The sequence below is a fragment of the Podarcis melisellensis genome (genome assembly GCF_964234715.1).
Source record: "Podarcis melisellensis genome assembly, chromosome: 10".
Classification (NCBI taxonomy): domain Eukaryota; kingdom Metazoa; phylum Chordata; class Lepidosauria; order Squamata; family Lacertidae; genus Podarcis; species Podarcis melisellensis.
The window spans coordinates 2,093,111-2,114,882 of NC_138542.1; the positions used below are offsets into that span (position 1 = coordinate 2,093,111).

At 43.6% G+C, this 21,772-nt stretch overlaps 1 protein-coding gene across 1 annotated transcript; it reads right to left on the minus strand.

The window, feature by feature from the left end:
• Positions 1-606: 606 nt before the first annotated feature.
• On the minus strand, positions 607-21,755 carry LOC309379035 (phytanoyl-CoA dioxygenase, peroxisomal-like). Its single transcript, XM_081927877.1, has 9 exons — positions 21,642-21,755; positions 10,626-10,681; positions 9,522-9,632; positions 8,577-8,745; positions 7,934-8,015; positions 4,226-4,407; positions 3,108-3,257; positions 2,741-2,875; positions 607-1,786 (listed from the first exon to the last, which is right to left on the minus strand). The coding sequence occupies exons 1-9, from the start codon at positions 21,738-21,740 to the stop codon at positions 1,733-1,735; spliced, it is 1,038 nt and encodes a 345-aa protein (XP_081784003.1). The 5' UTR covers positions 21,741-21,755; the 3' UTR covers positions 607-1,732.
• Positions 21,756-21,772: the final 17 nt, after the last annotated feature.

Consider the following 21,772-nt stretch of genomic DNA (forward strand, 5'->3'; position numbering starts at 1 on the left):
GAAAAAACATGGCTCCCCCTCCTTCTGTTTTTGGAACCCTCACTAGACTGAAGCTCCTTGCCATGAATGGAAGGGTTCCATTCTACTGCATCTAATGCTCTTTAGTAAAAAGCACACAGCAGGATAGCACTACAATGTTGAGGTGTAGTACTAGCATAAAGTTTATTCTATCATTTTGGGGGTGGACAGACTCTTGACCCCAAAAAGGCTTTCAAGAGATCTTCCCCCAGATCGATCAGAATTTACTTAAACAAAAGCTACAGCCTCCAACAGAAGAGATAACGAGAGACATCAAGCTTTAGATGATTTAGTTCATATTTTCTGGCCCTGACCTAAATACTATAATTTTGGAAAAGGGGTACTTGCAGTTATAAAAGATATAACTAGGACCAATATCCCTCCAACTCTTCTTGTGTACTTGAAAAATATTGCTAATAAGAAAGATTTAGAACTGGAATTGACTACTCTTTACCTCAGAGCAGTAAGGCAAATAGCTTTCCAATGGTAACTTCAAAGTCTATTTCCCCTGAACTGGTATGAACATGTCTGGGTAGTAGTGTATTTAATTAAGCTTAGTATTATAAATGAAGGAAAGCACTAGAAATATTAATTGAAGCACGACGTTTATTTATTAACTCTGAGAACAAAAATAACCCCAAGAAAGCATACAATCTTATATATTATTTTCACACATAACTCCAAATGATAAGGGTGGTTTTCTTTTTCATTATTATAATTACTTTCTAGTTTAGTTGTTTGTCTTTCTTAATTTTCTATTTAAGTTGAATCTCTTTTTAGTTGATTTTTTAAAATGTGCCTGTCATATGGGTAATATTTCACTTTCCAAATGAGATTAAATCCACTGGTCATTTCTTTAAAAAGCTGATGAAGCTGACTGCAATAGGCTTTTGACAGTCTAATACACAGCTTTTAGTTAGAGCTTTGTATAGCTTAGGTAACAAATGTAGCCCCTATGCAGAACCTGTGTATGTCATTGGTGCATTCCATTGGTGTAGAAGCCTGTTTTCTTGACTGGTTCAATATGCTGCTGGAGGCTGAGCCAAGCTCTGTTCAGAGGAGACCATGAGAGGAGACCACACAAGACGGCCTTCTGGCCCTTTGGGGGGGGGCTTTTCTACACTGCTCCCAACTCTGCCACAGCCTTTCGAGATGGGGCAATCGCAAATGGAGAGCCCTTTCCTGATTAGTCAGAAGTCTACCAGCATATGTGAAGTTCCTATTTAGTTATTTTTGCCCCAAAGTATATTCCTTTAACTTACAAGGAACTGCATTTGCCATTTTGTTCATTTATTCACCCAGTTTGGAGAAAATAATGCTACGCTACTAAGAATACAGGATATGGCTTGAACATTCTGAATCACTGCATAAAGGCAGCTGTTTCAGTGCCTTGTTGAATCATACAGCTGTCTACCATTCAATACTGGATAAAGTAGATCATGAAGTGCATCAATTAAAATAGTTAAAACTGTTCTTGAACTTAAGAATATTTACTCAGAACAGTAGGCATTTCCAAGGAGGTGTGCCTAGAATTCTCACTTAAACATCATTATCAAATATAAACATACCCCAGAACTGTTTTACTGCATAGTAATTGAAAAATATTCAGTGCAAGAAAAATTCTGAACACATCCAACCAAAGGATCATGGTTTCTCCCAGTTGGAAAATGATATGCTGGGTTCATGAACTAAGCCTTGGCATCCAGATAACATTCTACAGACTTCTCCTCTCTCCTTTAACAAGGCGACTTCGCACCATCCAAACATCCTAAAGACCAAAAAATGAAATAAAGTTATGGTGTGGGACAGAAAAAACCTTGTTTTGTGCACAAGATTATTCCTGTTGTACACAGAAACAGCTGTATATGGAAGAAACCCCCCACTAGACCCAGTAGTTCTGGTTCTGTACAAGGCTTTGCAAGATCTCAGTGAAAAGCAGCAGCAGCAGCAGCAGCAGCAGCAAACAGGCTGACTGTGCTCCTCTGTTCAACAGGGGAAAGGAGAGCTTCAGTGAAGAGAGAACCAGAGTATTTTGGTTACATTGCAATTTCCTAATTTCTGTACCGTGGCTGAGATATGGTTTCAAAGAAGGTTCGCAATGCATGCTCAAAACTTAGAAGTCAAAGAGGCAGCTGAATAAAATTTTCCATATTGGGGGGTTGTGGTGATTTAATCCCCTACACGGCTTTCTTCAGTTACTAGGTCATTCCATATACAACCAGTATTACAGGTTGATACGACTGCAGAAATTTCTATGCCAGCCATCAGTAAAAATATATTAGGGCAGTTGCAAAGAGAACTTGAGAGTAGCAATATTCATTACAGAATGCCATTTTAAAGCATGTTTTCCACCGTCCTGATTATGGATCCAGTAGGAACCTTCATGCAGAATGATAAACGTCTATTCTTGGCACGGAGTGCGGCAGAACTTATTGAGAGGAGGAACATCTTACGCTCTAGCTACAGGCCTTTGTACTCATCCAATAATCTCTCTGAGCAAGGCAGCACCTCAGTTCGCTGCCAGCAACACAAATCACACAGCATGGCGAGTGCTTCTCCCCCAATGGTGTGGTGCGGTGGTGAGAATTGTAATATGTTGACCTGCTCAACACCAAAGTACATGACTGAGTAGGCTACCACCAATGGAATAATTATTCCCAATATCATTATGTCAGACGTATGACATGAAAAGTTTTTGATGAAGGACATTCACAAACAATACCTTCAGGGGAATAGGCGAGTCTATACCATACTTTGTTCTTGCAATTTCCACAACTTCTTTCTCAATGTTCTCTTGAGTTGTACCTTTCACATCAATATAGTGGCAGTCTGAACTTGCGTAATGACAAGAAATTGCCTGTAAAAAGACCCACATTATTTACTTTTTTCTCCTCGTAAGCACTTCACTACTTTTTATACCAGCTTTAAACTAAAAATATGTAGGTCTAAGTCACTCTCGAAAACAAATTAAACAGGAGGATTAAGAAACATCAAATGTTAATTAAGAAAATGGGGAAGCTTTGACTTGACTTTGCTTGAGCAGCATAATCCAGGTGTTCCAACACCTGCAACCTTAAATGGAATCTTACCTTACGAAACCCTTCAGTCCTGTTCATTCCAGAGCCATGGATTAGCAAGGGATGGAAGAACACTGTGTCTCCTTTCTCCATAGCAAGGTGAACCCTTGGAATAGTTTTATCATAATCACGCACTCCATGGTACATCTTGTTTACACCACCCTGGAAGTTCAATGTATAAAATTAACTTATTTTTCCTAAAAAGCTTAATGTTTTCAATCATCCAAGCTTCAAAAACTTTTAGAACTTATTTTCATACAAAAGGTTTATATAGCTAGATGAGAGCAAGGCCTATGTAGCCCAGGATTCAATTTCCAACAAATTCACAAGCTGAATGTGAAGCTGATGGCCCTCCTGCCTCTTTTCTCCCTTGCATCTTGGAGATGCATCCTGCAACCAAACATGGATGTTCTAGCTTCCTATCACAGCATTTGAGAAGCCTGTCAAATTCGTTTTGTCTAAGCCCTTTGAGCTCGTGGCCCTCCCCACACCTGGTGGGACATTCCAAACCTTGCTGGTTTTCCCAAACATGGAAGTTAATTTTTCTTGCCTTTGCTTTTCCTACTCCTGATGTCCAGAATGTAACTCAAATCCACTGGCTCCCCATTCATCTCAATTTAATGCCCTCTTTTTAATTATAGCCCGGGACGCGGGTGGCGCTGTGGGTAAAACCTCAGTGCCTAGGACTTGCCGATCGTATGGTCGGGGGTTCGAATCCCCGCGGCGGGGTGAGCTCCTGTCTTTTGGTCCTAGCTCCTGGCCCACCTAGCAGTTCGAAAGCACCCCTAAGTGCGAGTAGATAAATAGATACCGCTTTATAGTGGGAAGGTAAACGGCGTTTCCGTGTGCTGTGCTGGTGCTGGCTCGCCAGAGCAGCTTCGTCACACTGGCCATGTGACCCGGAAGTGTCTCCGGACATCGCTGGCCCCCGGCGTCTTAAGTGAGATGGGCGCACAACCCTAGAGTCGGACACGACTGGCCCGTACGGGCAGGGGTACCTTTACCTTACCTTTTAATTATAAGGACACTGCAAATACTACTCAGTTAGCAAAACTGCTATTGGCTACCTCCAAATTTGCAGATACTTCCATCCTCCGTCCCTCCCTGTGATGAAGTCATAAAGAAATTACCTCCCACTCAGGATAATCATGCTGTTTCAGAGACCCCTTATGACTTCCTGGCAAAACTACCAGGCATCCATTGCTGCGATCAATCTTCTCCATGGCAGTCCAGGCACAAACAATGCGATCTGCAGGCCGGAATGGGAAATAGTGCAAATCCTGGTGCATTGGATGGCGAGAGGTCTTCTTTCCTGCAACAATTATTTGCATTAGCTTTCATAGTACAGATGCAGAATTAGTTATTTTTCACTCCATAGGACGCACTTTTTCCCTCTTAAAAACTAAGGGGGAAAGTCTATGCGTCCTATGGAGTGAATGCAGGGGGAAGCCAGGCAGGAAAAGCCCCCAAGAGCCACACAAAAGCTTCACACAGCTCTTGTGGGCTTTTTCCCCAGGAGGGAGAAGGGACCGCCGCTCCCCGACCTGTTCTGGAGGCTTGGGTCGGGGAAAGCTTGGGCTTCCCCTGCCCCAGCCCCGCGGCTAAAAAGGAGAAGCCTGAAGCTCCCGGAGCGCAGCGCAAACTGCCGCTGCCCTCCGGGGGTTTCAGGCAGCTATCCGCAAGCCTTCGGAGAGCAGCGGGAGTTCTCGCTGCGCTCAAGCGGCTTGCAGATAGCCGCCTGAAGCCTGGAGAGCGGGAGGGGTCGGTGTACACTTCGCTTCACTGGAGAGGCGCTGCACAGCTTTCCCTCTCTGCGCAGCGCCCCTTCAGTGAAGTGGCAGGAGAAATGGAAGGGGCTCGGTTTCTCCTGCCACTTCGCTGAGGGGGCACTGAGCAGAGAGGGGGAGATTTATTTATTTTTTCCTGTTCTCCCCCTCCTATGGTCCTGTGTGTCCTATGGTCCAGTGCATCCTATAGAGCAAAAAATATGGTAAGTAAATACAAGCACAATGAGACAACAAGATGTCACAGTGTGGCCTTGCTATGTGTGTTTTACCTGAGTCTGTAGCTGGGGGTTTACAGATCAAAACTTAGCACCCAAAACAGGACATGGTGCACTAACTTGTTTTTCTTTGTGTGCTATTTAAAAACAAAAACAAAAAACAAACATCTAGTCTACCTGCAAGTCAATGAAATGTGAAGTTGATGCTCGCAGCTGAGCTCTGGATTTTGCCTAGGATCAGACTGAAGTAGCCCTGCCTCTGGCCTTCAATATTAAGAGTGGACTATGTGGCAGGACTGCTGTTAAACTACTCACAGCACAGTCCTCATGTCTGCAATAGGGTTCTAACAGTGAACTACACTGCAGTGCAGCTGTGCGCAACTCTCTTAGCTTAATCCACAAAGTGGAGGATAAAAAAATGGATTAACATGGCATGATTGCTGCAAGATGCTCAACTGGCTACACCACAAAGCTGCTATAATGCATTATCCATCCAACCAGCAATATGGGAAAAGTGAACTACATCTGTTTGGGATTTGCAATAGCACTGTTGTGTGTGGGTGTGTTTTAAACCACACTCAATTAGATGATTGCTACATTTCGGCTTGTTTTTTGGGCAGGTGTGGAATAAGTTACATTAAATGATTTACAAGGTGTGACTAGAAAGTTCGGTGAATGGTCACAGAAATTGGACAGCGAGAAATATTCAAACATACAATCGGCATTGGAAACCCACAAAATGGTCACAATTGTGTACGGAGATGAAGCTGTAACTTGAAAGACAGTGCATGAGTAGTTTAAGCCTTTCCGTGAAGGGTGGCAAACCATCAAAGATGACCCTTGGTCTAGCAGATGCGGGACAGCGTGTGTCTGTCCGAATGATGGTGGAATGACTGCATATTTCGTGTGAAATCATTACTAAGGTTACTGAGTTGTCCCACCCTCCACATTCTCCCAATCTGGCCCCACCGAATTTCTTTCTTTTTCCAAAACTGAAATCTGCACTGAAAGGGCACCGATTTTCCAACATTTCATACGTCCAAACTGCTGTGACGAGGAAACTGAAAGCCGTACGAAAAGAGGACTTCTCCAGAAGTTTCCAACAGTTCTATGAACGTTGTCAATGGTGCATTGTATCAGAGAGGGCCTACTTTGAAGGCCTGTAAAGTATGTATGTTCGAGTATTTCTTGCTGTCGAATTTCTGCGATCATTCACCAAACTTTCCGGTCACACCTTGTACTTTCTCCACAATGTCCATGGGTAGCTCTAACTTCCATCCCTCAGGACATTTAAAAATAGATTCTCAGTGTGATGCAGAAGTGACCAATACAGAATGAGATGTTATCTGTAGACCTGAGTCCAACTGTTCCGCTCCCACCTGGTTCTCATTTTTTCTCCCATTCGGGCAGCCAACATTCCTTGCCACTGAATTATTTTTTAGTTTTTGCCCCCCCTCACCCCACCTTCCACCAATTTCTTTTAAAGTTTCTGAAACCCTCTGTTCTCCAGAGTCTACCAATACCTCTCATGCAGTTTTGGCTACACCTCCAGTGGCATTCAAAGACTCGAACCAGGATTGATATTTCTGGATTTAAGCTGGCAATGGCTATACACGTCCATCTATCGTAGTGATGGCATGGTAGGAGCTATGCATAGATTTCCTCATCCAGTTAATCTACCCCTCTTTACCTGAGTCACCTTACTAGCATAAGTTGCCACTGCTTAGAGCTAAAACCCAGGAGCACATTTTCTAGGCGACTGGGACATCTGAAAGCCAAGATGTTTCCTCCCGACAGCAGCCCTGAAAGTGGCCCAGATGAGATTGCATCCAGGGGCTCCTTACCAGCTCCCATGTCCTTTTATATTTTTTTTATTTACAAATGTTTATATCCCACTTTTCACTAGGCCTCAAAGCAGCTCACAATGACAAAAATATACAATATATACATTTTCTCCTTCTGCAAGTAGATCCTCCTCCCCATAGTGTCCAACTTATTTTCATTCTTTCCTTCAAAAGATCTATAGCCCATTTCAGTGGGGCTCTTCCTCCCCCCACAAACCCCTGTGGAACGCCCGCCCACCAGATGTCAAAGAAATAAACAACTATCTGACTTTTAGAAGACATCTGAAGGCAGCCCTGTATAGGGAAGCTTTTAATGTTTGATGAATTGTTGTATTTTAATAATTTGCTGGGAGCCGCCCAGAGCGGCTGGGGAAACCCATCCAGATGGGCAGGGTATAAATAATAAATGTTGTTGTTGTTGTTGATGATGATGATGATGCACCCTCCTTGGCCCTCCATATCGCTAAATTTTGTGAACTAGTGTTTACTGCCTACAGAGTATGTTTCTGCATACACTTTGAGAAGACAAAGACACCAGAATCCTTGGCACTGAACTGAAATGGCTGACAGGTCCCTAAGGCACCAAAGGATTGCAAACCAATGACTTAGAGAAGGATATGCAACATGCCATTTAATGAAATCAAGCTATGGGGAGAGACATGGGGAAGAGGAAGATGGCAGCAAGAGAGAAAATCGTGCCACTTCCACTTTTAGGTTTGTCCCTGCTCACAGATTATCTTGAGGCAACAAAGCCGTAAACAGGAAAAAAGGTCCCATTGTTTAGAGTGTATCAATACCAAACCTGATGTATATTAACCATGTTAGTGGTATATATTTTCATTTAGACTTGCATCACAGCAGCTAACTCACTAATGATACCTACAGGACCTTGCAGAAGAAAAAGAAAAAAGGGCAAGTCTGATAATATTTAAATACACACTTGCATTCTTGAACAGAGTATTTTATTTCTCCTCTGTTCAATTATTTCTTACCAGAATCCGGAGGCTTATTTATCAACATGGTGTGCATAGCCATGATGTTTGGTCCTGTGAAGCATTCGACATATTTCAATATCTAAGGTGAAGAGAGATGCATATTTAAACATGCTAAAACTATATTACCCCTTATATTTCACGGGCAAGACTCAAGTGAATACGCATGATCGATACACCAGAGTTGAAGAAGCAACCAGTTTTATGCAAAATCGCTGCCCTGTGCAAAAACTGCCATCATCCAAGTTACTGACAGAATCCACCAGCAATGTCTCCCTATGCATATCCCATTGAAATGGACAGGAACAAAGCAATCATTATGAAAAAGTCACGGGCCTCTGGCATCATGTGTCATTTCATCCTCAGGGTCTCTTAACTTTTGATAGATGGTGCTATTCAATGCCATACTATGCTAGTAACCTAAATAATGAAGGTGTCTATTTAGTGCAGACTTTGCCTGTGGCTAAAGAGCTGGGCAGCAATTTTCTAGAGCAGCATAGTGCAACATCCTTAGATCAATCTATGTAGACTATATATAGAGATTACAAGTTTCTTCTGAATTAATATAATGTGAAGGACCACATATAAAAAAATGCAGATTATTTGTGGTCTTCAGGATATTCTTTTTTTAAAAAAAATTAACCTGAGACAATGTGCAATATCTGAAGAGCTCTTCATGATGCTGGAAATCCTGTAGCTTTGAAACTGCTTTTTGATCAGGAATAAATTCAGACTTGGCAATTGACACATCTCTCATGACCACCAGTCCAGGGACGAACACTTCCTGTCTGCAGATCTTCATGAACTCATTTCTGAAGAGGGAATTTTAAAAATTTACTTCAGCAAAGTTTACTAGGCTATTTAACCATGTTATTGCCCTTGCTAAATGAACTGGATACTTCTATTGCGCAAAACAAGGCTGTTCAAAGTGTAGCCTGAGGGCCACAAGCAGTCCTTAAGGCTCTTTTGGGCAGCCCTTGTGGAGCCTTGTGCCTCCTTCCAGAAGTCCAGCACCTAGCTTATCTGGGGTGTGAGAATGTGTGTGAAATTTTGGCCTTGCTTCCCTGCCCCCCATGACAAAGCAGTGTGTGGGCAGAGGGTACTCTTGCAGCCGACTTGGTATGAAGTTGGGACACCTTGGTGCAAAATTATGGGTAATAACTCGGAACTAGAGATCCACATAACTCATTCTCTGTATATTTATAAGCGAGAAGTGAATTATGCCTCGTATCATTGTAAATCCAGGGGGAATTTTCATTTGGAGTGGGGCCCTTCTTGTGGCCTTCAGGTCTTGCTTGGCAAACACAAGCTCTTGGGCACACCTCAAGAGAGACCTCTGGACTGCAACCAGTGTGCTTTAAACCACTGGGGGTGGGGTCAAGTACCACGGAGGGGGGGTGTCAAGACTGACCCAAGGGGGGGTTGAAACAGGAGCACTACCACCCTGCAAAGATATGGAAAAAGAGATTAAGAAATGGGTCCTGAATGCATGTTTGGGTGAAAAGTGAGTTCTGGGTCTGAAAAGGTTGAAGATACTTGTTTTAGACAATCTCACTATATGTGATTAGGACACATGGCTACAGTTTACCTGAAATGTTCAACATCCTCATCCGAGACCAGATTTTTTATGACGAGATAGCCGTTCTCCTCATAGAAATCCCTTTGCTTTGGGCTTAGAACATTATTATCTAAGGTGTAACTGCAGAGATAGGAACATACAGTGGATAAGTTCACAGGGCAAGGATGAAGTCTAGGAAATAAGCGCTCCCTGGGAACTCTTATGCAACCTACAACACACCCCGGGGTATCCTGCAGCACAGAGGAGCTCTAGGGAAAACAGGCAGGTCCATGTGGGAGGGGGTCCCTGAAGTTCAAAATCTGCAGTACCATGAAGGTATTTATTTCCATGAAGTCAACACAAAAGTTAGTTTGCTGTTTGCTTCTTGAGAATAGAGGCACAAAAGTTTCTACTAATCCACAAATACACAGATGCAACCATGCCCAGAAACAACATGCCATTACAATCAATCAATCAATCAATGACATATTTACAAAATAATAAATGTATATTTTTTTAAAAAAATTGGATTAAGTTTCAGGTGTTGAAATTGCTAGCTGTAACCTGCCCCCCCAAAGTAGGTAAGAAACAACCACATCAACAAAATACGTTTGTATTTCATGTTTTATGCCCCTTTTGAGTGCTTCTGAGATAGAATTTGGCATATAAACAAAAAGGGGGTCTTTGCATGAAATAAACTATTTAGGTTGCAATCCAAATCTCTTTAGAATGGATTAAGAGATAATGAATGCAAAGGGACTTGCTACAAGACTGAACTGTGCTATTAGGTTATTTAGTTTATACTATGTGCCGTATCTTTACTTCACGCACAGATGCTGCAGGGAGCTATTGGGAGAGCAGGAGCTAAAGAACAAAAATTAGACAGCAAAATACTGGTAAACAGAGGGCAATGGTTGCTGCATCCTGCATCCCAACATTTGCTACTCTACTATTTCAGAACTGCAAAATCTGCAGGAATTCAGAGCAATGTGATGGTTAATCCACCCCAAATTATCAAAACTTCACCAAATTCAAGCTTGGAATTCTAGCCAAAAATAAATATATGGTTTCCTTTCATTGCCATGATCACCACGACACATTTAATTTTTATAAAGAAAAAGAAAAATTACCTACCGGTACTGAATTGGATATTTCACCGTAGTTACTTGGGCTGAAGTTGGAAATTGTGTCTTGAGCACAAGTTAAGGAATCTAAATACGGTTTTGAATAGATATTATATCCTTTGGGGTGAAATAAAAAGTCAGAACTCATTTTGAATCATAGGAACTATTAACATGGAGGAGGAAATATAATGTACATTAGTTTTATTATAATATAATAATAATAATAATAATAATAATAATAATAATAATAATAATAATTTATTATTTATTATTTATACCCCACCCATCTGGCTGGGTTTCCCCAGCCACTCTGGACGGCTTCCAACAAAACACTAAAATACAACAACATTAAACATTAAAAGCTTCCCTAAACAGGGCTGACTTAAGATGTCTTCTGAATGTCAGGTAGTTGTTTATCGCTTTGACATCTGGTGGGAGAACATTCCACAGGGCGGGCGCCACTACCGAGAAGGCCCTCTGCCTGGTTCCCTGTAGCTTTGCTTCTCGCAATGAGGGAACCGCCAGAAGGCCCTCGGCGCTGGACCTCAGCATCCGGGCAGAATGATGGGGGTGGAGACGCTCCTTCAGGTATACTGGACGGATCATTATTCTGATGTACACCACTAATCGCCCAAGTTTTCCTAATAATTTAAAGCCACATACAGCAGAACTGGAAGATAGCCATTCTACATTATAATTATTTATTTTAAGCAACAGTTAAAGAAGGTAGATTAAAAAAATAAATAAATAGTAAGACATGGGGATTTTCATGCAACCCAAAATCAAACACCTAAGCATTTATCTCCCCTCCTGACATAAAACAAAAACATTACAAGTTAATCATAAGACAATTATGAAAACTGCCACTTTTCTTTCTGACAAAGTAATAATCATAAATAAAAAAGAATAAAAATATGCACCCCATCACCAAGACCATTCCACTGTAACTATCCAACCTCCCAGAATTTCCACACTGACCTCTTTCCGTTTTAACAGTACAAATTCTACAAACACCATTCATATCTCCTCAAAATAATTTCTCCTGCATATTCTCCGTCTTACCTTAATGACACGTTAATTTATCATTAACAGCTATATCCCACTTCTTCCATTTTATATTCTGCTTACTCCTTCCACTTCCTAGCTATAAAAACTCGTGCAGCTGTCAATAAATTTGTGAGCAAGTCCTTCATAGCCTGCAAACCTTCCACCCCGTCGTAAATTGATAATAAAGCTACCTCTGGACTTTTGGTCAGCTTTAACCCAGCGATTTCTGTTATCTCCTTAAACACCCTTTGCCAAAAAAATTGTACATATGTATACGTGAATATAATTCCTTGTTTCCTGGCACACTGCCATTCTCACAAGTTTCCCGGAGAGGAAAGACTGCAGTTTTGAAAATGAATGTTTTATTAATATTCCCTCCCCCACCCAAAAAAAATATGCCAGTTCTCTTTTCTAAAGAAAACTGAGGAAAGGATTCTACAAACAACTTTTAATTTGAAACAAGATGCATCTATTAAAAAATTTATGATCTTTGTGTCTTCTCTCACAAATAGTTTTGGATTATTATGCCCCTTCAATTAAACAGTGTATAGCCTGATTAAAACAGAAACGAAAAAACCCCGCTGGTTAAAAACAGAAAAGAAGATGAGCAATCCTATTGAAATACTTACTATGATATTAAAAAGGAGGGGAGGGCAAATAAGGAATATTGGATTATATGATACATTCCTCCCTGCACACCCTCAATCTACTGTGGAGGATTCTCCAACCCTTTGGCGCAGATTTTGAGTGTTCATGGGGCACTGCCAGAAAGAGAGGAGAAATCTGCTGTGCTAGCAGAATAATAGTAGCATTGGTTATGGCTCCTTCTGCTGAAATAAGAATTACAGTTTGAATACATTTTGCAAATTATTAAGCCCCCAGGCTTAATACACAGTATGGATATAGGAAGATACAATAGAAGGCATGTATGGATCCACTCAACAAATCATAACAAAAGAAGTGATTCTCCTCACACGCACACACTCCCCACTGTTTTCACTCTTTTTAAACTGAGTTATACAATCTATCATCTTGTGCAATGCACAGGATTGGAGCCAAAGGTTCCCTTCCCTGATGCAAGTTAACTGCATAGGAAGGGGACATTTTAATGTAACCCATAGACAGCATAATGAATATTACAGTTCACAGAGTTTGGATAATAATCATTGATTGCTTTAAGTTTTTATTTGTCACCTTGGTGGCAACTTCTAATGACAAATGGAAAACTATTTGGGGAAAGCATTTTTTTTTTTACAATAGTGTCTTCTATATTTGTACTTTCTAAATATTAACAAAAACACCAGATGGAAAGCAATTGCCAAACACAAAGTGGTGTCTTCCAAGAAAATTAAGAAAAAATACCAGTGATATACGGTAACATTTTGTCAGAAAAATCTACAAAATAAAAAAAGGAAACTGTTAGAAACAACTGTAGGAATAACACTGTTCCAAAATGAAGGTTTGTTGGATGGAAATATAGAAATAAGAAATAATTCAATGAAGAAATAAGTTGAACTGGATATGCATTTCCACTAAATCATAGAGCAATTATAGTTGGAAACAGCAAAGAACAGCAGGAAGTATTCCCTTAAGAGCAAGATTCCAAAGGTTTCCAAATGGATATCAGACTTCTTCCATACTCAAGTAGTGCAATTAGTTTCATTGAAGGCCAGATCTTAAGTTACAGCTTTGGTACGGGCAAATAAAAGCAAATAAGTCTTTCATGGCAACTGGAGATATATTTTAGAATGGAAATGCAATTTATGTAATTCCGAAAATACATTTGTTGCAAATGCCGTAATAGCAGGGGAAGAACACTGGGGTTTACCCCCCTTTTTTTCTTTAAACTTTGTTAAATTATTTATCAATTCCAAGACTATGATGCTCATGAATGTAATATTGTAAATATGCCTTTTGACATTTTTTTATTATTATTTTTTTTAAAAAAATGAATACAGTGGTACCTCAGGTTAAATACTTAATTCATTCCGGAGGTCCATACTTAACCTGAAACTGTCCTTAACCTGAAGCACTTTAGCTAATGGGGCCGCCGCGCCGCTGGAGCACGATTTCTGTTCTCATCCTGAAGCAAAGTTCTTAACCTGAAGCACTATTTCTGGGTTAGCGGAGTCTGTAACCTGAAGCGTATGTAACCTGAAACGTATGTAACCTGAGTTACCACTGTAAAGTGTTTTAGATTAATACAAGTAAGCTCATTTATCCAAGAGGGCATTTCACACATTACACACAGGCAGTTTTGCTAGTATGTATATTTTGGTAACTGTGGACAACCGTAGCTTACTGATAAACCCATTTGTGATATTAACTCTATTCAGTTTTTTAAAGTATTTTTGCAACAACATTAAAAGCTTTGTGCCACACATTCCAATCCACAAAAATTACAAAAATATGAGTCAAAAGATCAAGGCATACATGCTACTCTTTCAATCTATTTTTTTCCATAATTGGTGCCCAGTATGAAAAGACAAAGGAACGCGGGGGTTGCTGTGGGTTAAACCACAGAGCCTAGGACTTGCCGATCAGAAGGTTGGCGGTTCAAATCCCCGCGACGGGGTGAGCTTCTGCCCACCTAGCACTTCGAAAGCACATCAAAGTGTAAGTACCTTCCAGCGGGAAGGTAAACAGCGTTTCTGTGTGCTGCTCTGGTTCGCCATGCTGGCCACATGACCCGGAAGCTGTACGCCGGTTCCCTCAGCCAATAAAGCGAGATGAGCACTGCAACCCCAGAGTCAGTCACAACTGGACCTAACGGTTGGGGTCCCTTTACCTTTACCTTATGAAAAGACAATCATGGTTCATTTCTTTCACAGAGAATTCAGTCTAGAATTACCATCAATAGAAACTTCTAACAGGGAAACATCCATTGTTGTTGCTATCAATATTCTGATAATTTTTAGTATTTTTTCCAAAGTTAGAAGAAAAGGGCCAGGACAGGTGCTGATGCAACTGTCCCTGGTTTGTATAGATCATGAAGTCATAACACAGTGCATAAACATCGAGCAGAAAAACATACTAAGGGTATGCCTGAGATATCTTATTTGTGAAGATTATTCAGTAGACATTAGTTTCAGTGAAACTGCATCCAAGGTCTTTTATCATAGAATCATATATTGTTGGTGTATGTATCCTTTCTCTTTGAATAAAATTACAAAAAGACTACGCACTACAAACTGCTGGAGATATGGTAGCAGCTTTGGCTCATTTTTTCACCTCTGGTTGTACTGCCCTAGTCAAACAACTTTGGTTACAGGTCTTTCGCAAAGTTGAGTGAATAACCAAATAGGTCATCCAAAAATTATCTCCCTCTCTCTTTTTGATTTGGGTCACCACATAATTAAATATTGCAAAAAAGCTCACAGCAGCTAGATTCTTGAAAACTTGTGACACCGACCTTATGGAAGTCTGGTATCAGAAACTTTGGGGCTTGGCAGTCATGGACAAATAAAGCTGTCAACCTTTGACTGTGTAGAAAAATCCAAGAGGCAGAAAAATCATTATGCTAGACAAATTTTATTTCTTATGCAGTAACTAAAAACATGGGCTCTCTCTCACTGGAAGCTTTAACATGACACTTTTCAAAGATAGAAATGACTGACGTAATTGTTTCACTAGAACAGACCAAAGCTCCTCTCCTCCTTTTTCCTTTGTATTGGGCTGCACTGAATTGATATATAGAAAAATAGAAAACAGAGAGATAGATGATAGATATACAGATATTCATACAGTCACAGTGGCGTTCTGATGACCTGAAGGGGCAAAGAAACTTTCCAGTAAATGCAACTTTGAGAGGTGGATACCTGGTACTTGCAAGATGGCCTTGAGGTAAGACGCTCCTGTTAGAGCTCCTCAGTTAGATGTTGGGGCTCCTACTCCTTTTAACTTTTTCAACATTTTAACTTTTTAATCTTTTAACCCTCTTCTTATCAAAAGTTTGGCAACCTGGGGAACTTGTGAAGTTGGCACTGAAAATTAGATCTAACGAAGTCAAACAGCTTAACAGGCGCCGCCCAGCCTATTTCAAGGACTCGTAACTCTAAACAATTTAATTAATCTCCTGAACTTTTTCCAAACTGACTCTGACTCAGGCTTTGACTCGGCGTTTTAAATGAACTAAGGGAGGTGAAGCTGTGTTGCAGGAGTGTTCCGTTTGTGCTTGCCTCTGCCCTCCTGGCTTGTGGGTGCAACTCTGCTGTGTGCCTGCTCTGTCTTCCCAGCTGTGGGTCCGGCTGCCCTGCATGCCGGCGGTGCTCCTGGACTGAGACAGACTGGTCGAGTACTCAAGATATATTACTCTGCAGATGACTCAATTGAAAGGTACCTAGGGAGCCGGGGGGGGGGGCTCCACCCTCAAGACGCCAGAGACTCTTAAGCCACAGGGCTGGCAGCTGGTTGTAGCAGAGGAGAGGTATCATCCTGTGGCCCTGAGAACACCAGCAGTGGGGGAAACCAGAGGACTCCTGATGCCAAGAGGAACACTTTCTCTGCCACTACAAGAGGAGGGCCCCCTGAGACCATCGGGGACGGCATTGACATCGAACAGGGCATTTACTGAGCCTGCCCCGCCTTCCTCTGCCCACCCCCCGCTGTCGCCTGGTTGTTCAGGGTGGCAGATTCAGAGATCATTCAAGCAGACTTGAGCTGGCGCGTGATAGTACAAGAACTTTGTCTGCTAAAATAACTTTTTTCTTTCCTTTTCGCCCTCCCCCCTTCCTTTGCCATTTGTTTTAGTTTTGTATAGTTCATTGTTTCATGATAATATTTAAGTTTTGCTTGCTTACTGTTAGGTGTTTGATGCTATTTAGGTGTTTTTCCCCCTTAATGCATGTTATATGGTAGTTTTGTTTAGCTATAGAATGTTTTGGGGTTTATTTTTCAATTTCTTAATTTAATTAATTGGTTTGCCTAATATCATAATAGTAGGCTGACAAAGAATATAATAGTTTCATACAATCAGAGAGGTAGCTGATGTGTAGCTGGTTTGTTCTACTAGACTAATTAGAGTTATCAAGTTGCTGATACTATAAGCAGAATAACTAGGCTGGGAAAAAACAAAAAAAATTCCTTCCAGTAGCACCTTAATGGCAGACCAACCTTAATATGGCAGACCAACACGGCTACCTATCTGTAACTAGGCTGGGAAAGAATAACATCAATTGCCATCAATGGAGGCTACTATGAGGCTTGGGACTGCTACCGTGGAGGGGCCAGGGAGGTATGGCGGTGGGGGCAGATGTTATAGGCGAAGGGGATCGAGATACGAATATGCTCGTACCCCTTCCAATCTGCGCCCCATCCCGAGAGACGAGGGTAGGGTGAGCAAGGATTACTCACCTCCATCACTGGTGCTGTGCAATGCCAGGTCTATAGGCAACAAAACCGCCACCCTGCGAGATTTCTTTACCTCGCAGGGGGTCAACCTGGCTTGTGTGACAGAGACCTGGGTGCGCGAAGGGGAAACAGTTACCTTATGAGAGATGGCGCCCCCGGGCTTCTCCGTCCTCCACCAGTCGCAGACTGTGGGCTGGGGGGGAGGGGTGGCATGATTAATCCGGGAAGATTGTTCTTTCAGGGCTCTACCATCGCCTTCAATCCCCGGCATTGAATGTGTTGGCCTAGTGTGGGGCTCTGAGGTGAGCTTGGCTGTCTGGCTGGTGTACCGGCCACTTAGCGCACCAGCAGCCACCCTGTCAGGCCTATTGGAGGCGGTGGCCGGCTGGGCCTAGGAGTTCCCTAACTCCTTGGGGGACTTCAACATCCATGCTGATGCCATTCCCTCCTCACAGGCTCTGGACCTGGTGTCTTCCATGGCGACACTAGGGCTCTCCCAGTTTGTTTCAGGCCCCACACATCAAGCAGGCCACACGCTGGATTTGATCTTTGGCATAGGTATAGATGTAATCATGTCTCCTTCAATGAAGGTGCCATGGTCTGATCACTATGCTCTGAAAGCCAGGATTGACTTTCCACCCCCACCCTGCTTAGGTGGCGAGCCGATCTGGGCTCGCCCGCAGAGGCCGATGGACCCTGATAGATTCCGCCAAGCCTTGCGGGACCTTGCTCCCCCTGGCGACTCATTGACTGACTCATTGACTGAGCTTGTTGAGGGCTGGAATACCCAGCTCCTGGCAGCCATTGATGAGATTGCACCTAAGCACCCTCTGCGACCCCGCAGAAACTGGGCTCCCTGGTTTACCAAAAATGAAGCAGGACCTCAGACGGCTAAAGCGAGTATGGCAGTATGGAGCCTCAAGAACATCTTATAGGGTTTTTATGAAAACCTATGAGATGGCAGTGAAGGCCACTAAGAAGTCTCACTTCTCTGCCTCCACTGTATCCGCTAGCTCTCGCCCGGCGCAATTATTTAGTATAATTAGGTCTTTAACGTCCCTCGGACAGCCAAATGTAAATAACAATTTGACACACAGCTGTGAGGCATTTACGAGCTTTTTTGCGGAGAAGGTCCTGTTGCTCTGCCATGACCTCCCTGCCAATTTGGATACAATAATGGAACTGGAGGCCCCTCGACTGTCCTCAGGCCCAGTATTGGACCACTTTGACCGGATATCCCCAGCCGATGTGGACAGACTCCTCCAAGTTGGAAAGCCCACCACCTGTCCTCTTGACACGTGCCCGTCTTGGCTGATTAGAGCGTGTCCAGATGAGGTGCGGGCCTCCCTAGGGGATATCATCAATTTGTCCCTTGGCAATTTGTCCCGGACATTCCCAGGGGAACTGAAGGAGGCAGCCGTGCGTCCGCTCTTAAAGAAAACATCATTAGATCCCTTAGATCTATCCAATTACCTCCCAGTTTCGAATCTTCCATTCCTGGGTAAGGTGATTGAGAGAGCGGTTGGTGGGTTTCTGGATGAAACATCGGCTCTGGATCCATTCCAGTCCGGCTTCCGCACTGATCATGGGACCGAGACGGCACTGGTCGCCCTAACAGACGATCTCCGCAGGCAGCTGGGTCGAGGCGGGTCAGGGCTGCTGATTCTTCTAGACCTGTCAGCAGCCTTTGACATGGTCGATCACAAACTCCTGGACCACCTTGCTGACTTGGGGATCCAGGGCACAGTCCTTCAATGACTGCACTTGTTTCTCTCTGGGATAGAGGGTGGCGCTTGGGGGGGGAATTGTCACTGCGCCACTTCTTGGTGTGTGGAGCCCCTCAGGGTGCGATACTCTTTTTAACATCTTTATGCGCCCCCTCGCCCGGCTTGTCCGGAGTTTTGGGTTGGGCTGCCATCAGTATGCTGATGACACCCAACTCTATCTGTTGATGGATGGCCATCCTGACTCGGCCCCAGACACACTGATCAGATGTTTGAAAGCTGTGGCTGGATGGTTACGTGGGAGCCGGTTGAAGTTAAATCCTTCGAAGACAGAGGTCCTTTGGCTGGGTTGGGACGATATGGGATTGGGGGGGCAACTCCCATCTCTCGCGGGGGTGCAATTAGTGCCAGCACCGTCCGTTAAGAGTTTGGGTGTAATCTTTGACACCTCCCTTTCCATGGAGGCGCAGATTGCAGCTATAACAAAGGCGGCATTTTTTCATCTCTGCCAAGCTAAGCAGTTGGCTCCTTACCTCTCTCGCCCTGACCTAGCCACAGTGATCCACGCGACGGTCACCTCCAGACTGGATTACTGTAACTCGCTCTACGTGGGGCTGCCCTTGAGACTGACCCAGAAACTCCAGCAGGCGCAAAATGCCGCGGCGAGACTCCTTACAGGGTCCTCGCTGCGAGATCACATTCACCCGGTGCTATACCAGCTGCACTGGCTCCCGGTGGAGTACAAGATCAGGCATAAGGTGCTGGTTTTAACCTTTAAAGTCCTATACGGCCTAGGACCCTCGTACCTAGGGACCGCCTCTCCTGGTATGTCCCACAGAGGAACTTACGGTCTTCATACAAAAACATCTTGAAGGTCCCAGGCCACAGGGAGGTTAGGCCGGGCTCAACCAGAGCCAGGGCTTTTTCGGCTGTGGCTCCGATCTGGTGGAACGCTCTGTCACAAGAGACTAGGGCCCTGCAGGACTTGACATCTTTCCGCAGGGCCTGCAAGACAGAGCTGTTCCACCAGGCCTTTGGCCAGGGCACAGCATGACTCCCTCCTTTGGCAATTCTCACAGAACTCTAGCCCAATGGTTGCCATTAATCTGATTTGAATTGATTTTATAATGAAATTATTTTAGAATGTTGTATTATTTTATTTTTGTTAGCCGCCCTGAGCCCAGCTTCAGCTGGGGAGGGCGGGATATAAATAAATATTTATATTTATATTTATATTTATTATTATTATTAACGTATGCTGAGCTGGCAGTAGGAGGGGGAGAAGAGAAGCAGGAGAAGAGATAACTACAACCTGCACTCCCCCACTGCCTATCATGCTTGCAAACCCACCTCCAACTTATCTCCCCAATGCATAAAATATCGAGGATGGCATTTTGTATGTCCAACCACTGGATGCATAATACTATATACATAACTAGTGACAGACCTAAAGGGAGTTGCTAAATCTGTATTCAACAGAGAGGAAATTTCAGGAAACCTTGAAAATGCTCAGACCTCTCTATTGTTCCTCATCTTGAAACACATTAGTAATAAATAGTGGGGGAGAGGGGAAGAGAATCAAGGAAAAAGTATTAGAAAAAGTATTAGATAATCACATATACCTTATGTAACAGTACCAAGTTCAAAGGTCTAAAGCAAGATTGCTAGTTCAAAAATAATAATAAATAAAAAGGTTAGCAGCAATCAGAGCTGTAGATCTAATATGCAATATAAAGAAATGTTTCTTCCATCAAAATATATCCCTGCAAAGCTGTGAATAACAATGGAGAGACAACAGAAATTGGATTGATACATGTCCAAATCATCAGGATATTGGGGGGGGGGGAGGGGTGCAAAGGCCACTGCAGGTATTTTCCTATCCCTGCAGAATTCTTTGTGCTGTGCATAATTTTGCTTAAACACACTTGCAGTTATTTGCCACCCACTGACAGAATTATATAAACACAGAAGGAACCCTGAGGGTCATCTAGTCCAACCCCCTGCAATGCTTCAAACATTTAGTTTCAGTTTCACTGGGGCCAAAATCTGTACAACCCTTGCTCAGACATATGCAATCTTGACCAGATACAAGATCATTTGATTTATAATTAAAAGGGCTGCTTTGCATTTGAACTAAAGAGGCCAGCATAATAGACACACAGCCATGAAAGTGGCCCATCAAGTTATATAAGAATTACATAGCTCTCCAGTCAGTATACAAACCAAACCCAAGAAGTGGTGAAGCCTCAGAAGGGACCTGGTCTGGGAATTAGAATTCGGTCCCAGCTCAGCCAGGACCCATGTCTGGGAGAGGCAGGGTCCTCTCTGCCCTCTCCCCACAGAAGGTTTATGCACTTCTAACAAGCCTCAGAAAAGCAGCAATTTGACAGGTGAAGCTTTTTCCCATTGCCAATTTGAATGTCATGAAAAGATGCATTTTTTTAAAGCAGGTCCAACATGCTCAAGACCTCTTCCAGAGACTGTCCAGCCCGAGTTTCAAAGGCTCTGTTCCTCTGCAGACTTTCTTACAAGTCTGTTCCAACTTAATGATGCGGAAGGAAGACGCCGGTTAAGCTGCCTGGCAGGGACTGAGCACCGAAGGGCGAAGGAGAGGAGGCGGCCTTGCAGGGCTGGACTAGATGCCTCTCGGGCCCCTTCCAACTCCCTCGACCGTAGGGGGTCCGAGGGAGTTAGAGAGCTGGTCCCAGAAAGAGGAGGGCGAGGACGCGTCTCTGGCTCCGAGGGCCGCGGCTTCCCGCCCTGCCTCGCAGGGGGCCGGACTCGATGGCCCTCGGGGGCCCCTTCCAACGCCGCCATTGAATCCCACGGCCCCCGGACCGGGCCGGGCCTGCCCTCCTGGTCCTCCCTCGTCCCAAAGAGGAGCTTCTCCTCGGCCCAAAGGATACGGGGCGCCCGGCCCCCGGCCCCCGGCCGGGCAGGAGGTGGCGCAGCAGGGCGCGCAGCCGGAGCGAGGCGGCGGAAGCGGCGCTGGGTCCCTCGGCCATGGCGCCCCCCGTGCGGACTCCTCCTCGGCCTC